General features: G+C 36.8%; 2 protein-coding genes and 2 non-coding genes across 6 annotated transcripts; 3 read left to right on the top strand and 1 right to left on the bottom strand.

Annotated features, from left to right (window-relative positions):
• Window positions 1-54: 54 nt before the first annotated feature.
• gck-4 (Protein kinase domain-containing protein) lies at window positions 55-5,203 on the top strand (the record flags this gene model as incomplete). Of its 2 annotated transcripts, none has more annotated exons than NM_077889.5 (12): window positions 55-197; window positions 248-493; window positions 736-1,007; window positions 1,065-1,698; window positions 1,797-2,193; window positions 2,264-2,509; window positions 2,616-3,240; window positions 3,367-3,942; window positions 3,990-4,218; window positions 4,274-4,414; window positions 4,465-4,602; window positions 4,834-5,203. In NM_077889.5, the coding sequence occupies 12 exons, from the start codon at window positions 123-125 to the stop codon at window positions 4,939-4,941; spliced, it is 3,687 nt and encodes a 1,228-aa protein (NP_510290.1). In that variant the 3' UTR covers window positions 4,942-5,203. The 2 variants fall into 2 exon arrangements, with proteins under 2 accessions (NP_510290.1, NP_001360654.1); NM_001373560.5 differs by having other exon boundaries at window positions 123-197; window positions 4,262-4,414.
• A 5,614-nt stretch (window positions 5,204-10,817) lies between these two features.
• On the top strand, window positions 10,818-18,664 carry adm-2 (Disintegrin and metalloproteinase domain-containing protein adm-2). Of its 2 annotated transcripts, none has more exons than NM_077890.6 (19): window positions 10,818-11,032; window positions 11,346-11,394; window positions 11,564-11,633; window positions 11,849-11,947; window positions 12,375-12,526; window positions 12,814-12,885; window positions 12,936-13,102; window positions 13,153-13,237; window positions 13,563-14,096; window positions 15,028-15,200; window positions 15,252-15,465; window positions 15,564-15,645; window positions 15,744-15,858; window positions 15,906-16,013; window positions 16,371-16,463; window positions 16,511-16,781; window positions 16,897-17,030; window positions 17,076-17,205; window positions 18,173-18,664. In NM_077890.6, the coding sequence occupies exons 1-19, from the start codon at window positions 10,836-10,838 to the stop codon at window positions 18,284-18,286; spliced, it is 2,859 nt and encodes a 952-aa protein (NP_510291.1). In that variant the 5' UTR covers window positions 10,818-10,835; the 3' UTR covers window positions 18,287-18,664. The 2 variants fall into 2 exon arrangements, with proteins under 2 accessions (NP_510291.1, NP_001355451.1); NM_001368538.4 differs by having other exon boundaries at window positions 18,166-18,663.
• Window positions 18,665-20,554: 1,890 nt separating this feature from the next.
• K02D3.5 lies at window positions 20,555-20,651 on the top strand. Its single transcript, NR_072451.1, has one exon. It is a non-coding gene; the product is annotated as an Unclassified non-coding RNA K02D3.5 (non-coding RNA).
• On the bottom strand, window positions 20,555-20,651 carry K02D3.4. The gene has a single exon (NR_072452.1). It is a non-coding gene; the product is annotated as an Unclassified non-coding RNA K02D3.4 (non-coding RNA).
• Window positions 20,652-24,947: the final 4,296 nt, after the last annotated feature.

The raw sequence follows: 24,947 nt of genomic DNA on the forward strand, positions 1-24,947 counted from the left end.
TTCTCTATCCGTCAACATTGATAATCACAACATATGTTCAACCCCGATTTTTCCAGAGGTCGCGTTGTATAAAAGGAGGTGTGACTGCATTCGCCGTCGCTTCACCTTTCTTTTTAGCCACCATGGCGTTTTTGAATAAAGTCAAAAACTTGTTTCGTGCCAATCAAGCGGAGAAGAAGTTACCTAGTTACATTTATGTGAGTTCACAAGTTTTTTTCAAATGAAAACCAAGATTCCAATAATTCAGGACAATGTGAACCCACGCGATCACTGGAACATTATTGGAGAGCTTGGCGATGGAGCATTTGGAAAAGTTGAAAAAGCAGTGTCACGGACGGATCCCAAACTTTTTGCCGCATCAAAGTCTATTGAAATTCAAGAAGGCGAAGAACTGGAAGATTTCCTTGTTGAAATCGAAATTCTCAGCGAATGCAAGGGTCATCCTGTTATGTTAGGACTCTATTCTACTTATTTTTTTGAAAATAAACTGACGGTGAGTTTCTGAATAAGGTTTTGGTCCAAACATGTGTAAAGTTTTAAGTTTGAAATTAGAATGAAAGAGCATTTCCTTGTGTAGTACTATTTTCATATCCCATTTAGTGTACTCTCATCGATTCTTAGAATTTTTGCGCGCTGGAACTTTTCCAGAAAATATAAAGCAACTAATATTAATATCACAAAATAGTGAGGGTTATACTGATTATCCCTAACCTTTTAATTGTTCATCGTTTCCAGATGCTTCTCGAGTTTTGTGGAGGTGGTGCTGTTGACAACATCATTGTCGAGCTGGGACATGTACTCAAGGAAGATCAAATCCGATACATCGGATACTACGTGTGTGATGCACTCAAGTGGCTACACTCCCAGAATGTGATTCACCGTGATCTGAAAGCTGGCAACATTTTGCTCACCCAAGACGGTCAGGTTCGACTTGCCGATTTTGGAGTTTCGGCGAAGTTGAAGAGTGAACGTGAAAAGAGAGACACATTTATTGGCACACCGTATTGGTAAGTAACATGTATATTAAAATCACGGTTTAAAACTGAAAAAATTATTCTTTCCAGGATGGCTCCGGAAGTTATGGCTTGCGAGACTTTCAAGGATCAGCCATACGATTGTATTTCGGATATCTGGTCTTTTGGAATCACACTCATTGAAATGGCCCAAGGAGAGCCCCCGCATTCAGACGTTTCTGTTATGAGAGTTATTATCAAAGTGCAGAAATCAGAGCCGCCAACGCTTCTCCAACCATCTCACTGGACCCGGTCCTTCAGTGACATTCTCACACGATGCCTTGTCAAGGATCCCAGAAATCGTCCACCGGCAGCTGAAATCTTCAAACATCAGTGGTTCCAAAATGCTCCATCAAAACGAAAAATGATTATGGATCTACTCGCCGAAATGTACGCAGATGTTCAAGAAGAAGTTGTCATTGATGGTGATGAGGAATCAGTGGCAGGATCCGATGAGATTTCTCAACGTCGTGGTGATAGCTGGAGTTCGGCTTCTGATAGCCCTCGACCGGCTACTAGTGATGGGTTCAAAGTTCCCATTGTATCGGTACCCATCATTGAGACACCTCCACCAGATACTCCTCACAAAAAGAGAGCTGCTCCGCCACCACCACAAGAAGTCAATGCTCATCGGCAGTCGCCAGTAGTGAATGGGAAACCAGCAGAGAATTCGAGTTTTGCAGAGGTTTGTCGTTATACATTTGTAGATTGTGTTACTAGCACAGAGAAACTGAATTCATGCTCTGGCATGTAATTTCCTACAATAATCTTTAAAACTTTCAGTTCTCCTTCTCTAACAGCAACACATCATCAGAAGGAACTGCCGAGTTCTCCACACCATCTACCAACAAGAGTAGTGCGCAACTCTCCACGCCAGCAGTTCTTAGCCTCAATACCAGCGGCAGTCCTTCATCTGCCAACGAGTTTGTCAGTCCACGCAGAGAAGCGCTCAGTATTCTCGATGAGCTTACCACCACATTGGACGACGAGCAAGGATCAACATTTTTCAACTCACCACGTTCAAGTGCGTCGCCCCGTCAATCTCCACGTCGATCACCACACGAATCTCCGCGCCATTCTCCACGCAATTCCCCACAAAAGGAGCAATTGTTTGAGCATTCGATTCGTGACACGATAATGGCTAGCCGTAGCAGACCATCGCTAAGTCCACAGTTGAGACGTAAGAATTTGAATAGGACTTTGATTATTAATTGCATAACAAAACAACTCTACCAACTAAACTATTTCAGAACTCTCACCTTCGGAGTCAGCATCTTCTTTCGACGAAAGTGTTAATTTATCCTTCCACAAGTTGGAGCCCGCGGAGCATGCTGGATACGTGATGGCACATCAGCAAATGGAAAAGACTACAGCTCAGTTGAACGAACGTGCAAATGCTGTGAGCAATATTAGAACTCAAATGGAAGAGAAAATTGCTGACAGCTCTAATTCGAAGCAACGACCAATCAGTCAACCAATCACGGAAATTCCAGAAGGTTTGTATTGAAATATGTATAAGCAAAAAAACATACTGCACTCATGTTTAATTATTATCGTTTCGAGACCCATACCCCTTCAAATCTCAATTTTAAATCATTTCAGGAATTGTTGCCCAGAAAAAAGTCAGCAGAGAGGAAGCGGAGGCGGTTCAACACTCAAATGCACTCTTTAAGAAACCATCTCAAGATATGTCAGCCAGTTTGACAGTACGGGACATGGCTCAACAAAAGACGGAACTTAGAGTGTCATCAGCCTCAACTCCAACAAAAACTAGAGCTTCTCCTCCAAAACGCGCCGAATCAAATCAATCTGTGAGGACGAGTGGTTCATCAAACTCTGTTGTTCAACACTCTGCATCATCATCGACAGATTATGTCCCAACATCAGTGTCCGCCGTGCCAGAATACTTTGATGGACCAAGACGCAATGGCGAGCAGAAAGTCCCACCACCCGAGCCGCCAGTAGACTATGAAGGAAATGCTAAAGAGAATGCAGCTCCTTCGCCTGTGCCAGTTCCTAAAATCTCCCAAAAACCTGTACCAACTCCGTCAACATCTACAGATGTTCAGAAGACAAACTCAAACGTTGCTCCGAGACCGCTTGGCGGGAGAAAAGATGGAAATCGGCAGACAATTACTAAAAAGACTAGGACGTATATGATTGATGGTGTTCAAGTCACATCTACCACAGTTCATGTGTTGGGTGTTAAGGATGATAAAGTACAAAGGTATACCTTCTATTAAATTTTACTTAAATGCTGAAAATTTAATGTGTGAGCAAAATGCGAAAATGACAATTCAATTTTAAAAAAGTTGAAAACCAAATCCCGCCACTAACGTTCTGATAGTTTCAGAAAGCAACAACTCCACGATCTGAGACGCCTTCAACGTGACGAAGCCCGTCAAAAGCAAGAACTCCAGGCCGAGGGAATCAAGCTTGTCGAAGAGCAAGCCAGAAAGTTCACATCGGAGCAAACAAACTTGACACGAACATCGGAACTAGAGATGGATGCTATGGAACGCCGTCAACGAAAAGAGATTGAAGACACTGAAGGTGCCCAGGAGCATGAACTACGAAATGCGCAAAAGCGTCTCCGAATCGAACAGGAGAAGGATATGCGAGCGTTCAAAGAGCGTCTGAAGCAAGAAATGAAGATATTTAAGCAAGAGTTGACGATGCTCTCAAAGGTTCAGAGAAAAGATGCGTTGAAGCAACGGAAGGAGCAAATTGAGATTGAGCATCAACTCAAGGAGAAGGACTTTTTGATGCAACTTCAACAGAATGCGGAGGCAATGCTTCAACGAATGGCTGAAAAGCATAAGGAAAGAATGGCATCTATTGAAAAGCAGTTCCTGATGCAGAAGCACAATTTGCTCCGAGCAAAAGAAAATAACATTTGGGAGTTGGAAGATAAGCAAATGAGAGAGAAGTGGGTTTTTCTGTAAATTAGTTTTTCATTAAGCTTTAAATTTTCAGATTTGTACTTCATCGAAAACTATTCAAGGATGAATACTACCTTCTCCGCACACAAATGCTTGCTAGACACCAACGTGAAATGGCTCAAATCGAGAAGATTCATCAAGAAGAGGAAGACGATCTCATCAGAGCACTAACACTCGATCGTAAAAAGCTACCGAAAATGTTGCGCTCTGAGACGAAAACTCGTAGTGTGATGTTCAAAGAGAGCCTGCGAATCAGTGCAGTGGTAAGTACATTTTTTAAAGAACAATATGATTCTATTGAATAAGTATGATTTCAAGAACATGTCAAACGCGGAAATGCAAGAACGAATTCGACGATTCGATGAGCAAGAAGCGTTGCGCATGAGAGCTGCATTGGAAGATCACGATTTGAAGTCGCAGAAGAAGTTGCAAATATTAAAGGAGCGCCACCAGGAAGCGGTATGTCTTTGATTAAAGGAAGGTCAACTAGAATAAGTAAATATTTACAGATCATCGAGCTTGATGAGATGCAGAACGAGAAGCGCAAGCAGTTGCTGGAAAAAGAAAGGAACACGATGAAGGAGCACGAGGCAAAGTATCACGAGATGCGTGAGCTGTGGCAGGAGAATTTGATTGCAAGGAAAACGGTAGGATTTGGCTACTTTTCTGAAAAAGTGTTCGGAGTTTGTAAACGTGCAGAGTTTTAAAAATTTTTTAAAAAGAACCTTACTCGATTACGAGGCATTTTTAAAGACAGCTTAAATTTTAAACATTTTTTTTTGTAACTTGCTGTTGCAATTCCCGAAAACATGTGAATTTTTAAATAATTTCAATTGTATGAAATGCATAATTTATTTTTAATCTATTTGTTTTTACAGGTGCTCGAGGAGAAGTTTGAGGACGAACTCTCAAAGCAGGAAGTGTTCTACGGAATGTCGTACACTTCGTCTCAGGCCTCAACGCTGTCTGGCCGTCACATGCCTTGAACGCTCTATGCTTCTGACTCATTTCTACGTTCCTTTGCTTTATTCCATTTGTCATTCCCATTCAGTTTTTGTCTCCCATCCCAACCAGTGCCTTACCACATTCGACACCTGCCTCGAGTCTCCATTCTTCTCATCCCCGTGGTTTTACTATATACAATCCAACTTTTCTACTTTTTTTTGTTGATCCGAAATGGGTATATTGCTAGTTTATGTGTCTAGATGGGTCATTTTTTAATCAAGTGTCTTAAAATTGTATGCCTTCCCCCCCCCCCCCCCCAAATCCTCACTTCCCAAACATTTCTCTTGTCCCTACGGTTTATTTGAAGATGGCGCCATTCCAATTTGGTTCCTCTTTGTTTTCTCTCACAATTAATCAAAACCCTAGCCCCCCCCCCCTGTTTTGTTACAAATTCTCTCTCCAAAATGCTAATAATTGCGATTTTTGGATCTCCACTCAGTTTTTGTAAATGACTGCTCTCGTTTCTTTTTAATGTAAAACTAGGTTGGGAGGGTTTATTTTAAGGCATGACAACCTTAATAATCTTAACCATACCTGTATGTTAATTAATAATTAGCAAAATCTTCCAACTAGACATTGTTATGTTTTCCTTCCTTACAACAACTTTTTTTCTCATTTCTTTTCCTAATTTATAAAATCTCCTAGATTAGGAGTGTTTCATAGCCACTCTTTTTTTCATACGTTTTATCCCGATTCAACCATCTTACTGTTTTGTTATAAAACATGTTATAAATTTTTTTTTTTTTTTAGCGTTTTAAATTTTTTGAAATAAGTAATATGGAGACAAATTGGAACTTTGCAGATAGAAGTTGCTATAAAAATATACAGTGCTCCACATAATGATACGGCCACCCCCAAATTTTGGTATAACTCAAAACTGGGTTGAGATAGCAAAACATAATTTCTTGTGAAAATGTCCGCTGTACTGGCTAACTTTCAGATAAGTATTGGAAATATACATGAACCGTTCGTAAAAAAAGATAAACCATTTTTTCATAAAAATCCATATAAAAAAATGCACAAAATGATACGGCCACCCTTGGTTTTTGTTTTCTTTGCAATTTTTTTGCTAAACGTTAGGTTTCATGTTCGTTTGTGTTTTTACAGCTATGTGTCGTGGAATAACTTTAACTGACTACGAAAAAAGACGAATTGTGCAAAATTATCTCAAGGCTTTTCGGATCGTCAGATTTTTCGTGATTTGAAACGTTCGAGAGATATGATCATTCGATATGCTTCAAATCCTGCCGCTTATTGCACTAAACAGTCTTCTGGTCGCCCACCACTTCTTTCTGGTAGAGACAAGCGAAAAATCGTTCGTCTAGCATCCAATTGAATAGTGACTTGCTCAAAAATTAGGCGCGAGATGAACCTGCCAGTGTCTGTTGAGACTGCACGACGTGTTCTTTCGAAGTCTCAGTTTATCAAAAGACGAAAATTAGGAAAGGCTCCTTTCATTACCGAAAAACACTGCCAAAGTCGTATTTAGTTTGCTAAAATCAGCCAGAGAACTAACTGGAGACAAGTGAGGATTACGGTATGATCATTCAAGCTCATGTATTGGTCTCAGATCATCTTCAGTGACGAGGAAAAGTTTAACTGTGATAAACCAGAAGGCTACCGTGATTACTGGTACGATTTGAGAAAAGAAAAGATGAACTAAAACCAAAATTGGGCTTGAATGATCATGCGGTAATCTTCACTTGTCTCCAGTTAGTTCTCTGGCTGATTTTAGCTAACTGAATACGATTTTAGCGGTTTTTTCGGTAATGAAAGGAGCCTTTCTTAATTTTCGTCTTTTGATAAACTGGGAATTCGAAAGAACACGTCGTGCAGTCTCAACAGACACTGGCAGGTGCATCTCGCTCCTAATTTTCGAGCAAGTCACTGTTCAATTTGATGTTCGACAAACGATTTTTCGCTTGTCTCTACCAGAGATAGTTGAATGCAAAACTGAGCAAGGGTCCAGAAAAGAGAAACTGATACACTCGATGTTAAAAACGAGAATTGATTTTTAAACTGATTTTTCTCGACAGATTGACATTTATTCGTTTTTTTTTGACTTAGCCTCACGTACTCACGTACTCACTTATTTTTACGATTTTTTTAAATTTGGCAATAATCACTTTTCAGACATGCTGCTTTTGGGTTATGGGTAATCAGGTACGGGCTTTCAGATTTTCAAGTTTTCAGGTGACTATCTAGGTCACGAGCCAATTTCAGCCAGGAGTGGGACTAGATATATGAATTTCTTGGGTTATGGGTAATCACGTACGGGCTTTCAGATTTTTACGTTTTCACGTGAATATCTAGGTCACGAACCAATTTTGGTTAGGAGTGGGAATCTTAAATTTTTGGGTTGTGGGTAATCAGGTGCGAGCTTTCAGATTTTTACGTTTTCACGTGAATATCTAGGTCACGAACCAATTTCTTTTCGGAATGGGACTAGGGACATGAAACTTTTGGTTTATGGGTAATCAGGTACGGGCTTTCAGATTTTCAAGTTTTCAGGTGACTATCTAGGTCACGAGCCAATTTCAGCCAGGAGTGGGACTAGATATATGAATTTCTTGGGTTATGGGTAATCAGGTGCGAGCTTTCAGATTTTTACGTTTTCACGTGAATATCTAGGTCACGAGCCAATTTCTTTTCGGAATGGGACTAGGGACATGAAACTTTTGGGTTATGGGTAATCAGGTACGGGCTTTCAGATTTTCAAGTTTTCAGGTGACTATCTAGGTCACGAGCCAATTTCAGCCAGGAGTGGGACTAGATATATGAATTTCTTGGGTTATGGGTAATCACGTACGGGATTTCAGATTTTTACGTTTTCACGTGAATATCTAGGCCACGAGCCAATTTTGGTTAGGAGTGGGACTAGGGATATGAAACTTTTGGGTTATGGGTAATCAGGTACGGGATTTCAGATTTTCACGTTTTTAGGCAATTGCCTAGGTCACGAGCCAACTTCAGTGAGGAATGGGAACGACCATATGTTTTTTTGCAAAACTCTCAAAAATATAATTTCAACAAAAATATATGTTTGATCAAAACTTCGAAACCTGGTTGCTTGTTGACGAAAAGTTGCCGTATTTTCAGCGTTCGACAACTTCAGCAAATGTTTAGGGTTTGGCAACTTCGTCAAGTATCGGTTGTTAAAATTCTGCACTATACATGGTAAATATATTTTTGTTACATTTCTCACTCTACTCTGTTTTTTAATTGTGACGGATTCTTTTTTTTATGTATGTTTATTTTATGTAATCACGTCCTGAAAAAAAAAGTAACAGTGAATTATATTATAGTCCCTGAATATATAATTATTGATGACCTGTCCGGTATTTCTGCATGACAAAACGTAAAGCGTGAGTCACTTTCTATTGCTATACAAGATTACTTGTTCGGTTTCTGTGTTGTGATACGGTTTCTGATATCCGTTGAGATTGATTAGTTTCCTTTATATCATGGCTTAGTCATCGTGTGTACATATAACTTACCGTTTTTTTTAATGCGATGTAGTTTTGTTTTTCAATTTCTATTACATAGTATTGCACTTTTTAGTTTAAAAGATGGATATACTCAAAACTTTTTTATTGTCAAATTTTTTAAAAATGTTTTTGAAACTTCATTACGTTCTTAGATATTTTTTGATGTTATATTATTTTGAAGGGAACAATAAGTACATTAAATTTATTCAACTTTGTTTTCTCCGGTGGTTTATATTTTAAAATCAATGTTTTATTGCTGATCGCAATCAAAACTAATACATTAAAAACGTTTTGGTTTGAAATTGCATTTCAAACTCTAAAATCACACGTGACGCACAGGTGAAACTGATAAAAAGGCCGGAAACATGTTGAAGATGACTCATTTTTAGGTTGCCTGCTCTGAAGGTAACTTTGGTGTGTTGTACATATTGCTTACCATCAACTTTCTATATATTCATTACAGAACCAGCCTATTCTTTTACTAAATATTTTTTGTTTAATTTTGGTTCGGATTCTAGAAGTTTATAGTTTTCTAGGAGCTATGTGTACCTTTAAAACCAGCAGACAGTGTGTGATTCCTTGAAAAAAGTAACTTTTTTATTTGAGAAAATTATAAGATAATGTGGTCCATTTTTTTTACGTTTTGTTCACTAATTGCTCGGTAATTCGAACACATTTTTGAATGAAAATAAACAGATTAATCTCACCGTCTACATTTTATATATGTATTTCACCACAACTTTCCTCCTCACCTAAGCCTATTATTCAACTGACTCATCCTTTTTACCCCCTTACAGAAGAGTAAAAAACATCACATGTTGGTGTCAAAAGACCGGATTTCTTTTTACTCAAACCATGCGGTCTTTTGCGTTCAGAGTCTCAGAGTCTAGCGATTTGACCAATGCAGAGAAAAGTGCAAACGTCCAATGTGACTAAGAATCGGAAAAATAGATCTGAGTTCTGTTAGTTTTTTTGTGGAAAATAATATGAATGTAGCTTATACAGTACCATTTTGTGACATTTTTTAACCTTTTAAAATTTACAATTAGTTAACTGGGAAATTTACTCCAGATACATTTTTATCGGAATTTGAAAACAATTTCAAGCGAGTTCATTAGGATATTTATCAACAAAAAAATGGGTCAAAAATGTTCTGAAAATGTTATTTTTTTTAAGGCAAACACACAAAAAACTTTAACTCATTCGTAAAGTTATTCCAGGCAAATTTGAAATTAAGTCACTAAAGTAATAAAATTTAGTCACAAATTTTCCCAGTAACATTTTTTGTTATAAATGTGAGTTTAAGTAGTTTTTTTACATCCACTACTTTCTGTTTAAGTGTAAGCAATAAAAACATAAAACATGATGTTTTTATGAAACATTCGTTAAAATCAATTTCTATAAATTAAAACTTGAACTGAAACTTTGTTGCTCAAGTTTCAAGAACATTCTAACTAATTTCTTTTCTTTTAGCAGAAAAGCCAACGAGAAATGGCCCATCCGGACCCACCGGACACTCGACTCGTTCCTTCCTCAAAGCCTCATTTCAACCGTTATTCTCTCTACACTCTCTTCTCCCACCACACTCTCTAACCTTGCCGTGTGTTGAGGCAGCCGTCCCCCGACGCTCTTCACTTGTCTATGTGTCGTCCTCCACGCCAACTGGGCCACCAGCACAGTCTCTGCGTCTCGTGCTCTCTCTCTCGCTCCAACTATTGTGTTCACCATCTTACACACCCAATGCGTTTCTCGATTTCGCAACACCCGTTGATTTTTGCGCAGATATTGATGAAATTAGCAGTGCGCTGTCATTCATCCTCTCGATCGTTTTGTTTTCCCAAGCTTTGATTGATTCTCACTTCCGCGTGTTCCGTTTCAAACTGACAGCTAGTCGTTTTTCCGTTTTGCCCTATGTTCGTTTATCAAAAATGCAAAGGGATACTGAGTACATTTGTTAGTCTTCAGTTATTCAAGACAACTGACAAGGTTGATACATGATACATGTGTGATTCATTTTCATTCATATCAAAATCGTTTTCTTCCTTTATTTTTTCTCACTATTCTTTCTCAAATCTTCATTCTGATATCAATTTCACTATTTCTCTATATCAGTTGTTTTATACTTTTCATGCCCGAGTGAGTTGAAGTAAAAACTAGACCACACGCTTTGTGTTTATGTTGACTTTTCTCTCTTCCCATTCTGGACAATTTGTCAACAACCGGGACAAGTGTTCTTTTTCGTCCTTTTGATAGTTTTGAGGACGTACTGCTCACTGAAAATTGGCTCTCATTTCTCTAAACAGTTTTGTTTCGTTTCTTATACTTTTCTGTATGCACTTCACGTGCTCTGCATAGCTAATTTTCTTAAATTTCAGTATGCATAAACAATGACCGACACACTTGATCTGAAGCTATCTAGTCGTCGTCAATGGAACCCGGTGAGATGTCCAGTTCGTCTGGAAGTCGACGGAAGTGCTCAAACTCCCACATCTCTAGTCCAAACAGCCCTCAATAATCCGTCATTCGACCTGGTGATTGCCGCGCCAAACGGTCAAAATGTGTACATACCGTTTACGGAAGATAGGTAGGTTTGAAACTGTGAAAATAAATTTTTAACAAAAATGTTGAGAATGGTGAACAAAATTGAAATAGGCACATTAAAACTATGACATGTCAACTAGAAATTGAAAAAAAATCAGGTTGTTGCTGAGTTAAAAAAAAAACTTTCACATTGTGCAGTTTGCCGGAAGCTTGGTGGCCAATATTTCAATTATTTTGCCGAACCCAATTACCTATCAATTGAGGTTTAAGAGATAGTAAAACTGAGTAACCACCATGTAGACACATATTTAAATATTTTCGATAGTTTTTCACAAAATAATTTATCTCATTTCCAGAAAACTATTCACCGCAAACATCGCCGACGACCCATCGACTTCATCTTTGGTAAGTAACACAAAAGTGTAATTGTTTGCCTATTTACTATCGACACTTCTTGTTTCCTCATAAAGACGCCATCTGACCCTGAACTAGTTTTAAAATCTAATATCGAGTGACGAAATTGGAAATTAGTGTGAAACAGAGGGAACGAAATGTGAATCGATTTGAATTTCAGATTTCGCACTGCCACTTTGAAGGTGTAACCGAGGATGGACGGCATGCATTGTCGCTGTGCGATCCAGGAGGTAAGAACTGCTTTGAAGAAATACAACAAATTGGCAATTTTTTCAAGAAAAAAAAAATTGAAATTGCTTATGCGAATGCTGTTAATCAATCCGATTTCAAAATGAAAACAAAAAAAATTTTCAGTCATCAAATCAACGCAGATTTTTTTAAAAGTCGAACATTATAGAACTTAAAATCATATTATTTAAATTAATGCAAATTGTTTTTTTTTCAGAAATCACGGGACTTCTTATGACGCAAACCAATCGGTTCGGTCTTTCCACCTCCAACAACGGGTCTTTCGTTTTAATACCATATGTGGAGAACAATTGTGGTAAGTGAATACTCAATTGAATATGTTAATCTCACATCTCAACACACTTTTAATTTAATCCGGTAACGGTGTACTATCGCCTTCATGGGACATTTGCCAAAAATAATAAGGGAGAAACCAGTTCTTGGCTGGGTTGTGAACACGCAACATTAATCTTGTACCTCTCCTCAATTTCCGTTCCAATTAATCAATGTTTGTGTGTGTGTTTTAGATCTTTTTTGGTATTGAACTAGGGGAAGTAGAATTGAAGAAAAAACGGTAAAGAGTGGGGAAAAAAAAGAAACAAAACTTCAGAAGATGTTAAAACGATTTTTTATGAAATTCAAAATCGGAGTTAACCTACTTGTTCAAAACTAGCAATGTTCATCCAGCTGTCTATGTCGTATCAATGTATAGTTAAAAAATAATCAACACCACATTTTTACAGATCTCGGCTCACTAGTCCATTCCTCGTCTCGGAAAAAACGTCAGATTGGAAAACAGAATACTGTGATAGATCGTAATCCATCATACATCAGGGAACATCTGGATGGGAGGAAGCGATTTGTCGAGTTGGCGCTGGTCGCCGACTATTCTGTGGTATGGGATTAATTCGAGAGCAAATTTAAGCAGATATATTTTCAATTGCAATTAAAGATTAAATTTAATGCTTCTGGGGAGAAATGGCAAAATGGGTTGCCTAAACTAGCCAAAACTTTATTTCATTCGGTTTTAGTCTCGTTCTATATTCATTGTTAGATTTACACTGAACAAATGGTCATTGTAAAAGTAGGACTCAGAAATGTCTTTTCAATTTATTTATTAAATTAAATCTATTAAATTTATTAAATTGAAGTATAATCTAAATCTAAATAATTCATTTTCAGTATACCAAATATGACTCTGACGAGAAGAAAGTGAACGACTACATGCAGCAAACCATGAACATTTTGAACTCGGTGAGCAATGACAACTTGCTTCAAATGCATTTAACTCAATTATTTTTAAGCTCTATTTTCCTCTCAACATCCGGATCACGTTGGTTCACTCTGAAATCTGGAAGAAGGGAGATCAAATTTCGGTGATTCCAGATTCAAAAGAGACGTTGAACAATTTTATGGAATACAAGAAGATTATGCTCAAGGATCACTTTTTTGACACTGGATACTTGATGACGTGGGTGTTCCTATACAAAAAAAAAGCCATTGAGAATGTTATCATTTCAGAACTCTAAAATTTGATGAAGGTGTCGTAGGAAAAGCATACAAAGGAACAATGTGCTCGTATGATTATTCTGGAGGAATTTATGTGGTTAGTATAAGAAATAATCTAGGGCTTCCAGGGAAGGCAGGCGCGGTTTTAGGGTTTGACACCTGCCTCCAAAACGCCCGCCTCTCGCCTTATTTATGTACTATGGCGAGAAGTCAAAGGCTTTGGTGTTCACAGCACATAAATAGTGCGGAAGGGGGTTCTTTTGCTGCGGCTGACATTTTTCGGGTTCCGCGCCGCACTATATAGGAGGCGCGGCTCGCGCCTACACGGAAGCCGATACTCGAAGTTATTAATAGTTTGTGTCTAAAGAATGACAAAACCATTGAATTTTTCGGAACACATAAGAGAAATTCCATGTTTTCAGGACCACAACAATGATACGGTCGAAACAGTTGCGACTTTTGCTCACGAACTCGGCCATACATTTGGAATGGATCATGACCCGAATGACAAGGACGTGTGCTACTGTCCAATGCCACGATGCATCATGAATCCCCAATCTGGGCATATGGAAGTTTGGTCAGAATGTAGTGTAAAGAACTTGGCCAGTGGTTTCAATCGTGGTATTGACTTGTGTCTGTTCAACGAGCCCGGCAAGAAGCCAAGCGATGCAAAGTGCGGGAACGGAATCGTCGAGCCAGGCGAGGAGTGTGACTGTGGACCATTGAAGTGTGACAACCATTGCTGTAATGGCAGCACTTGTAAGCTTATCGGAGAAGCTGAATGTGCATCTGGAGACTGTTGTGACTTGAAAACTTGCAAGCCAAAGCCAAGAGCAACTGTGTGCCGAGCAGCAATCGGAATTTGTGATCTGGACGAGTATTGTAACGGAGAAACAAACGATTGTCCGGCAGACTTTTTTGTTCAAAATGCTGCATTGTGTCCAGGAAAGGAAAATGTAAGTTGTTCATTGTTTTGTATAAAAATAGAGAAAAATATCAAAAAAATTACTGTCAACTGTTTTTGTTTGCAAATAATGTGTGCTAATATTGTTTTTACAACATTTTTAAAAAGTAACCTTATCGCACCAGTAAAAGAATGTCTTAAAGGTGGACTACGCTCAGTGGAGAAATTGCTTTAAAACACGCCTATGGGGCCACAATGACCGAATATCATGATAAAAAATTACAAAAAAAATTTCTAGATTTTATATGATTTTTTGAAAATTGGAAAAATCACAGTTTCACGTAATTATTTTAGAATTTCCGCCAATCGGATTTGTTCGGTGGAGCGTGCTTGCATTATTTCCATTAATTTATTTTATTTATTCTCGTTATTTGACTAATTTACTTCATTTTCTATGTTTTTTCCTCGGAAAATGGAAGAAATAAACAAGACAAATGCGAAATGTTTGTTAAAAAGTAATTGAAAATGTAAAACTGTCAAATATACTAATTTCAGGCTCTTCGTCGTCGGAACTCAGAATATCACAGTTTTACGCATATTCAATTACATTTTAACAAACATTTCGCATTTGTCTTGTTTATTTCTTCCATTTTCCGAGGAAAAAACATAGAAAATGAAATAAATTAGTCAAATAACGAGAATAAATAAAATAAATTAATGAAAATAATGCAAGCATGCTCCACCGAACAAACCCAATTGGCGGAAATTCAAAAATAATTAGGTGAAAACTGTGATTTTTCCAATTTTCAAAAATTATATAAAATCCAGAAAATTTTTTTGAATTTTTTATCATGATATTCGGTCATTGTGGCCCCATAGGCGTGTTTTAAAGCAATTTCCCCACTGAGCGTAGTCCACCTTTAAGTTTGTAATTAAAATTGAATAAAACCTATTCCTGTTCTGTTTCAATTCTATATTTTCAGGAGTTCTGTTACGAAGGTGGCTGTGGTAGTCGAAACGATCAATGCGCAAAGTTATGGGGTCCTACTGGGAAAAATGGCGATGAGAACTGCTATCGTAAAAACACTGAAGGAACCTTTCATGGAAACTGCGGAACAAATGCTCACACCAAGGAGATTAAGAAATGTGAAACTGAGTGAGTCAAATTTGAATATTATGAAACTCGTATTCTACGTTTTTTTTTCAGAAACGCAAAATGCGGTCTGTTGCAGTGTGAAACCCAGGCTGAACGCCCAGTATTTGGAGATCCGGGTTCCGTCACATTTTCGCATAGCACAGTGTACTCCTCGTTGAAGCGTGATGACAAAAAGTTTTGCTACGTATTCAAATCTGCATATGGTGGCTTAAATGCTCCGGATCCGGGTCTTGTTCCAGATGGAGCAATTTGTGGTGAAGAACAGGTAAATTGGATTCCCCGTTTTACTAATTTTGTTAGTTCCGTTTTTGATAGACTTCTGTAATTTTTTGATAGCCCCATAAATTATTCAATGTTTTTTAGATGTGCATTGGTCAAAAGTGTCATAAAAAGGAGAAGATCAGCAAAGTGACAGCCCAATGTTTGGACAACTGCAACTTCCGTGGTTGGTTTATTTAGCCTATTGTTTATGTTTTTGTAAATACAACTTGACACTTTCTAATCCAAATTTGGAACGATTGGGTTAAATATCTAAACATTTAGGAGTCTGCAACAATGTTGGAAATTGTCACTGTGAGCGGGGTTTTGGTGGAATCGCTTGCGAAATTCCGGGGTATGGAGGATCCGTCAACAGTAACGAAGCGTACAGATTCCGAGGGTTTGTGGAAACGCTATGAAATTTTTTCTATTGAATGTATAATTCAGAATTACACTGTCGTCGACATTCTTGGTATTTTTCTGCTTGTTTGGAATTTTTATCGGTGGTCTTTGTGTTTATTACAGAGTTAAACGGAAGCGAAATTTGGTCTCGGAGTAAGTTTTTGAAATGTATGAGTTCTTTGGAAATTATACTTTAACTCAAATTTATCTAAAAAGTAACTAAAATATATCTAAAAATTTGATGAAATAAAAGTTGCTTTTGGTAAATTTTTGTTACATTGTGTAATTGAGCAAATTCTAGTTAATTGTTTGTGTTTCAAACTTGTTAGGATGCATGTACCGTAGTTCTTTAATCCAGCAATTCGTAATAAAAAAACTCAAAAATAGTTTCTTGAGAGATGCAAATCAGGTTATTTTCTCTTTTTTTATTATTTTTTGCCAAACAAGTTTAAATACGTCTTTATACATTTTAATCGAGCTGATCACTATTTTTATTATCATTTCTTGCAGATGGTGGAGTGTTGTCAAGAAGAAGTTTGATTTACACGGAGACCTCGTACCCGTTCGCAAAGCTCCTCCGCCACCCTATGCTCAACGAATTCGGTTGGTTTTTTCATTCACATTTCCTTACCAAAATTCCAACTTTACAGCCAAAGCTTCACTGCAATGTGGGGTGAAGATCATTCTCATGTGGCGGTCGCTCAACCGGCTCATCCTCGAAATTGCTACAACTCGTGCTGTCGTCAACCACCACGTTTTGATCCACCGTCAATTCCAATGGTTACTTTGAAGAATCCAAATCTTGCTAGTCCAACGCCATTGCTGAATCCAGCAGAGAAAGAAGAGCAAAATCAAGAAAGAGCAACGCATCAGCATGTGGAACTCTATCCAGTTGCGGAAAGTTTCAGAAGTGATTCGGCGGTGAGTAGGAGCTCGAAACATAACATTTCATATTGGTCTTGGAGAAAACACGCCATTTTTATTTCATTTTAGGCTTTCAATCTTTTCTCAAATTTCTTACTGTTTATGATTTTAGGCTTCCTTCAACACGCGCACTGGATCCTTCCGTCCCAATGTACAACCACCGCCCGTTCCTCGACCGAGTGATGACGTACTGAGTAAACTGAATGAGGACCTGGCAAAGGAGAAAAATGCGAAATTTGATCGACTGTGAGAATATAGTTGTTTATTTCATCAAAAGTCACGTTTTTGCAGAAACAAAACGTTGCCACTGCCACCACCACTACCCAAGGAAAAACCGAAAACTGCAAGTTCTACGAGCCTGAGAAGAAATGAGAGTATACGACCCGAGCAGGCACCACCACCACCTCCACCAGCACATGCTGTAAGATATGGGAAATTGGAAAATTTTGGGGAAATTGTTAAGAACAAATGAAACATGTCACAAGGATTTAAAGTTTGAGTCTGCTAGTAAAAAGCGCGTTTACAGCAATGTTATATGAATCTTAAAAATAACAAATATAAATGACTGGTTGGAAATCTTGATCATGCAAATGCAAACAATATCACGTGGTGTCAGAGTGTCTCATTCCGGCTTGATCTACGTAGATCTACAAAACATGCGGGAGAAGAGACGCAGAGTTTTCAAGTGATTTCGTATGGTTAAGAACCTGCTGACGTCACATGTTTTTGGGCAAAAAATTCCAGCATTTTTTGTAGATTAAACCGTGATGGGACAACCTGGCACCACGTGCAATATTTGAACATTTTTAAATACTATCATCGCATTAGAAATCTGATAGGTTAAAAATAAAAAAACAAGCGCTATTTTTTCAAAATTTTGTGATCACTTTTCAAATTGGAAGAAATAATTTATCAGTTTGTGCATTGGATTTTCAGTTGTTTGTAAATATTACAAAAACGGAAAAAACTTTTGAGTAATGTAATATTTTTGTCTTGGTCCCTAGCCAAAAAGTAATTTCTACTCATATCTCAAAACGACCTCAACAGCACAAATCTGAGACCACCGCTTGAGAGGCTTAGTGACGCCTAAACGTATCGTATTGCTGCATAATTATCCCTGTTGCCCAATCTTTTTAAAATCCTCTCAAATCTCTTTAGAACTCCATATCCAAGCTGATTTTGGTTACGGTAATGCTTCATAAAATTTTATCAATGTGAACTGCAGCTCAGTATTGCGTTCTAGGAAAATTTCCAAAAAGAAATAAAGAAACGGGCATGTGAAGCTCATATTTTAACACTTTTTGTGCTCCGTTGAAAATTAATTTCGTGGTGAACAACCCTCAGCAAATACTTCTGAGAACTCAACTATAATTTGCAAAAGATTTCAGAAACCTACACTCCCTACGAAGCAACCCAAAGTCTCTGAAGATGCAGCTGCAACCGAAGAAAAAGTAGATGTTCGCTCCATGGCTGCTATATTTGATCAAAAGCTCAAAAAATAACCGGATTCTCTCAATCTTAAATTTCAAATTTTCAATTTAAAATTTCTGATGTTCATATTAAAACCTTTCCCTGATCCTCAAAAACTCGTCAAAAACCTTGTGTTACACCTCAAACTCAAACAGTCTTTTCAACGAATGTCCAATTTTGGAATCCCCTGTGATAAATTTATTATCTATTTTATACTATGTTTTATCTGCCCGTTGCTTTCAAACTTCTCCCCTATTCCAAACAAAACCCTTTTTTGCCACTATGATTCCAGTAGGATTTTCTAATATTTCACATTATTATTATTTTCCGTTTGATTACGCGTACCTGTGAATTTGTATACGTTGAACTTGCCTGTTGAGACAAATAAATTTTGCCTGGATACACTCATACATACTTTGCTGTTTCAACATTTTGAGAAGGAGGATGTATGAAAAGTTAATTGATCAGTTTTATTCAGAATTCAAAACAAAAAACTAGTTTTTACTATATCTCGACATTTGGCTTCAGCTTTTGATTTGAGCCAAATTTGGTTTAAACTTTAACGCAGCCTAAATCCAAGTTTAGACAAAGTCTTGCCTAATTTCTGCCCAAGTTCAGTCAGCTTCTGATCCAATTTCATATTTTTCGAGCCAAACTCGGGCAAGAAGCTGGAGCCAAATGTCAAGATCTGAAGTCAAGATCTCAGGTCCCTTATTAAATTTTTCGATATATCCTTGCATTTCAATGCTTGCACATTTTTAAGTCTACCGGACTCGATGGATAAAGCGCAAAAAAAAAGAAATTTTTCTAATCAATCCCTTCTCTCATTCACAAAATGTTCTCGGGTCATTTCGACGCAACAAGCAAAAGAAACAAACATAAACGTGTGACAAAAATAGAAGATAATTGGGTTTTTCTGCATCAATTTTCATTGCAGTGTCCGAGTGCTCTTTATCCGCTATGCGTCACGGCCACAAATCGCCCCTTCACTAACATTACAAGAGCTCACCCCTAAGCTGCACCACTAGAACACACACGATGCAAAATTGCATGGATATGTTTCTTTCGCTCTCTCTCTCTTTCTCGATTTTCCTCTTTTCATAATGAATGTGGAAATGGGAATATGTTCTAAATTTATCCTTGCGATGCATGCAAAAGTGATGTATTGAGCACAAAGTTCTCTTGAAACCAATTTCCGGATATTTTCGAATCGATGCATTTACACAAACACAAACACATACACTGAACAGTTGACATTTAGAAGTTGAAAAAAAAACTTTTATGAAATCAATTTCCGGATGAAAAATGTTTTCAGAAAAGGTTGGAATTTGTTGGCAACTTGTGAGGATAAATCAACATTTCAAAATATCGAGCAAGTTTCCGGTTCACATCATTTTCTCGTCTCATTTAGGTTCAGAATTCACTTCAGAAATAAACTAAAGAAGGTGATCACAATGGAGCACAACGCATGTACTGGAAACTAATGAGCTCAGATTCACAACAAGTGAAAGAGCAAAACAAACACATCTTACGTTTTTTGGTAAGATATTGTGAACACGTATTTTTCACAGCGCGTACAAGTTCTCTACAAGTAGTTTTTACTGCGGTTAGTTTTGTAAAATTCTAAAACTTTCATGTCATTTATTCCGCCATTTACTAAAATTTTGAATGAATTTTTTGGTACCAACTTCTGACTATTATTTTACGCATTTATACTTCAAACAATTAAACAATAAGTGTACTAGAGTTTTTAAATTTTCTTAGTTTCATCTAGTTTCATCTGCACAGTTGCATAAGATGTTTATCCCTCACAGTTTTATATCGAGTAAGGTAAAATTTATTTTCTCCAGAATCAAATACTCTTATTCAATTTTTCATCCAAAAGCTAATCCTGTATAAATGTATTCTTAGACGTGTTTCATTGAATTTTATATTATTCTCAAATTTCTCAAAACTAAAGATTAGGAGATTTAGTACATGAATAGATATTTCACATTAGTCCCATTTATCCTTCATTAACACTTCATTTCTATGAAGTTAGAAATTGATATGATGAATTTTTGCTTGGAAACCAATTATTCTTTGATACTGCTCAGTCGGTAACTGCTTGGGCCGGGGGGTGGAAGGGTGAGAGTTTTTGGTCTAGATTAATGGCTTCTAAACAAAAACTAAGATGTCTTTAAAATAGAAGTTTTCATTTGAGATAAAAAAATAAGAATCTCTCCGATTCGGTTACTGTTGGAGGAGAGAAAGGTGTTTTTTTGCATTACTCCGTACCTGTTTCCACCCACAACATCTGTGTGGTTGATTGGTAGTGTGCGGTACTTCGGTCCTCGTACTCTCTGGTTCAAACCCCGCTGCGGTCTGAATGATGACGCTTCGGCCCATCCTCTACAGACTTGGTGTGCTTCGGCCCCGACAAGACAAAAAACGTTAATAACGTTTTGATCTTTTTTAATCTTCAATGCGGATTTTGTGCAAATTCCAAATTTTTAACATGATTTAAAATCAGTAAGCAGTCATCTAATTTTATTTAAAAACATTTTTTTTTGGGAATTTTCGAACAGATTTAAAATTGTAATTGTACAATAATGTTGGGATCATCGGGCTTGACATTCACAAAAAAAACGTATGACTCAGTTTCAGATGGATCATCGTTATTGATGTTATGATAACATTAAATAATGTTTTTCAAAAATAAAATGAAAAACATATTTTTTTGAAAAAATGTATAATATTGTATACAATGTTCATTATCTAAACTCGTTAGCTTCAGCAACCGAAAATTTTACGATCGAACCTGGTTTGAGCATGATATTGTGTTATTTTGTGAGTCTCATTAAAACCAAAAGTTTTTTTTGTTAAAACTCTTACATTTTATACAGTAAAATTTTGAGTCATTGTTTTTTGCATAATGCTTTTTCAACCGTTGCTAATCGAGAATTTGATCTACTAAATATATGTTCTGGTTTTTTGGACATACAGTAAGCTACTAAAAATCCAACCAATATGGGAAAATAGGGCGGAGCAAAATATGTTATTTATTTTATTTATATTTATTCATCAGGCAACAATCATAATGATGCAATTACAACAAAGCAGTGAAGTGAAGGAAAAAAGAATGAATAAATAGATATAAAATAATCATTTGGACCCGCAAGAGTCCGGTGACTAAGTATAAGGGGGGGAAGAGGGTAAAACATTGTCAACAAAAAGTTGACCGAGACGTTTTCCGAACAAAATTTCTGAGACAGGCTTGGGGAAATAAGGTACTATTTTATTCCAGTAATTAAAATTTTTATGCAGGAAACTGTCATTTTTAACGCCGCATAGCTTAATTCTGTAAGGGAATCGGGTTGAAGACGCAGGCTGGATAAACTGGGATAGGTTGGGGAAATGGCACCGGTGAGTGACGATTTTGAAATAGAGTTTGAGGATTAGGAAGAGACGTCTAGAAAATAGAGATTTTTGGGAAGAAAGGAATAAACGACGCTCGTAAGGGGTGCGAGTATCGTTTTTGATGAGGGGTCGAAAAGATAGGTTACAGCGCAAGAAAACCTTACGCGAGAAAAATTTTAGAGGTTGTTCTAATTTAGCTGACATTTTCAGTGATGATGGGTGAAATATTTCGCAGCAATATTCTAATGTGGGTCTAATGTAGGTATTAAACAGTTTGAAATAAAAAGCTGAATTTGTAGATCTGAATGACGCGAGAATCTTACGACAGTTGAAAACTGCGTTATTGACTATCTTATTGATGTGAGTCTGGAACTTGAGAGAGTTGTCTACAATGAGACCTAAGTCTCTCGTGCATTTTGACTCCATTATAACCTGCTCATTAATATAGTACAAAGAATTGGGGTTGTGTTTACCCAGGTGCATTACTACTGTTTTATTTTCAGCTAGTCCAAGTTTCCATTTTTCACACCAATCAGTAATGATAGTAAGGGATTTTTGGAGACTAGCAGAGTTTTCGCTGAAGATCTTAAGATCGTCAGCGAAAGCAACTACCGAGACATCTGGGGGAAAAGATGATAAAAGATCATTTATATAAAGAAGAAATAGGAATGGACCCGTTACTGTACCCTGGAGTACGCCAGATATATTGGAAAATGTATTATGTGATATATAGTCACCTATCTTGACTTTGGATATTCTGTCAGAAAGAAAAGCTCGAAACCATGCAACAAGATTATTTTATTTGTGTTGCATTTGTGAGCATAAAAAATTACTTAACCAACAATTACTGAACTGATTGAGCTGAACTGAGCTGACTGAGCTAAACTGAAAACCGTACACATCATAAACACAAATTTCACCGTATTGAAAAACGTCTTGGGAAATTGCCAAATGTTTGGAAGCTTGGGCTTTTAAAAACTTTTGAGCATTTATTTTCGAATCCCTACAAAATATTTCAAATAAAAATATTTAAACATGCTAAAGATTGAAAACTCGTAAAAAAAAAATATTTTGATCGGCTTTGCAAATTATGATGTGTAAAAACTGAACCTCGTTTTTGACTGGCAAAATAAAAAAAAACACTTTTTGAAAGGTTTCACTATAGTGTTAACTATAAGTCACTTCAGTAGCCTTATCAACTTCAAACATTGTCCACAGGGTTCACCTGAGAATAAATCAACTTTACACAAGAATTAAATATCCTTGTTGCTAGAAAATCAGTTAACAATTATTGATATTGGAAATAGACTAAAATCGATAATCTTTCAAATAGACTTTATTAGGATGATTTTTCGCTTTTTTAAGTCTCCACAGAGATTTTATTTTTAGTACAGTACTAAACTTTTGAACAAGAAAAATTGATTGTTCAACTCTGTGCGTGATGTTTGAAAATCGGGACTAAATGGCAGTCTATAGAAACAATTTCCATATCAATAGCGCACGACTGTTTTAGTATAGAAACCGATCTCACCCTTTAAATGTTGTGATCCATGATAAAAAATTTCAATTTTCAAATATTGCAGTTATTTTCCTTTGATTCTAATAACTAGCCTAAAGTGATTAAATTCTAATTTTTTTTAAATGATTTTCTCAATTTTGCAAAGAACAAGTGAAAGGAATATAATTTTTGTACAGAAAACATAGAGCGTATAGAAAAATCCATTTTTTAATAATTTCAAACTTCAAAAACCTATTTAAATAGAAAATCCCAATAAAAATTCAATTGCTTACCGAGAAAAGTTTCTCCCACTTTAGAATTTTTTAGTTGAAGAATCAGTCTCATTAGGTTAAATGTCATTAGGTTAAATGTGGATTCCCCATTTAATCTTTTTTGTCAATTTCAACGTAATTCTCAAAAAAAAAAGAAAAAATATTTTTCATGTCTTCTTATTTCCTAACGACATCTAGTTAAACTTAAAGTGTTGCCCACACCGAAATTTTAAAGGGCATATATGTCCCTTTGGTTAAACTGAGCGGACCATTCTAATATCTTGCCCGTATACATATATCCACAGCACGACGTCTCCTCTTACTAGCCACCTGAATACTATTGCCCTTCGCCTAAATGTCTACGTCTCTTTCCTTACTCGCCGCAACACGAAACAAAACGGCAACATTGACGAGGACAGGCAAAGAATTAGATTGCAAGTTCGATAAGAAAAGCGGTTCAAATTGAACCAAATCTGCGAAATTTGCAGAGATGGCAGAAAATGGAATGTCTTTGATAAGACGTTTTGTAAGATTAAGGTATTGGATTGTGTTCATCGTGGCGGTTCATTTTTTATCACTTTTTCCATCACAGAGCTGAATTAATTATACTTTTACGATTGCAAGTAAATGGCGATTTTTCAAATTTTTAAAATAATCAAAAACTTTTGTTTTAAGTTTGTGTGGGTTGTTCGTAGCATGGCTTTAAAAACTTCAGAAATTCACAGTACTCTTCAAATTTGATTTGAATTTAGTGATCTGCTTGTGAATAGTAAAAAATCTTAGGCTTCAACTTTTGGTAGCTCGATTTGACAGCTCATTTCAGACTTGTCAAAACTGAAACGGTACGATTAGGTACTTCTACTTTCACAGTTAGTCAACTTTTCTTATTTTACCCGTTTAAGATTTTTACAAAATCTCCCTATTTATTTTTTCGTTTTCCAAATCATTGAACAAAAGGCACTTTGGTGATGCCCGTTTACGTCATGTTCTTTGGAACCTATTTTGAAACCAGAATCGTGGGAATTACTTGCTTTCTAGTTGCTTTACCTTAACGTAACATGGGAAAATTATGCGGTTTAAGTCTATTTTTGTTGCAAAAACCGAGAATTTGATCAAGAACTGATAGGAAAACTTTTGTAGTTCGTAGCTCTAATTATTCGATTATTGGCGGATTTTACATAATAGGCTAGGTTGGTGCATCAAGGTAGCAGACAAAGAATTAGTGAAGAAAGTGGGCAGGTGCTAGATATATTTTTGGAATGTCTAGTGGTCCATATGGTTCATGATGAGCAGATGGTCCGGTATACGTTTTTGATCGATGTGCAGGGGTATTGTAATGTTGCATACCTAATTTGTTTTCAGTATGCTTATTTTTAGGAAATCAATATTGCAGTAAAGTTTGTCGGAAAATCTGCAAGCCGAGTTAGAAGTTAGATACAATTCTTCTGCAATCTCTCAAAAAATGTTTTACAATATCATTGTTTTTTTTTCAATTTTCGGTTCATTTTACCTTCAAAACTTGCA

The sequence above is a fragment of the Caenorhabditis elegans genome, chromosome X, assembly GCF_000002985.6.
Source record: "Caenorhabditis elegans chromosome X".
NCBI classification, from domain to species: domain Eukaryota; kingdom Metazoa; phylum Nematoda; class Chromadorea; order Rhabditida; family Rhabditidae; genus Caenorhabditis; species Caenorhabditis elegans.

What these genes read in the sequence shown, in the direction of transcription:
- adm-2 (NM_077890.6), top strand. Translation starts at nt 10,836, where the DNA reads ATGACCGACACACTTGATCTGAAGCTATCTAGTCGTCGTCAATGGAAC. An exon ending in ATTCTGGAGGAATTTATGTG is followed by an intron (nt 13,238 to 13,562) that starts GTTAGTATAAGA and finishes CCATGTTTTCAG; the next exon opens with GACCACAACAATGATACGGT. An exon ending in GTTTCAGAAGTGATTCGGCG is followed by an intron (nt 16,782 to 16,896) that starts GTGAGTAGGAGC and finishes TTATGATTTTAG; the next exon opens with GCTTCCTTCAACACGCGCAC.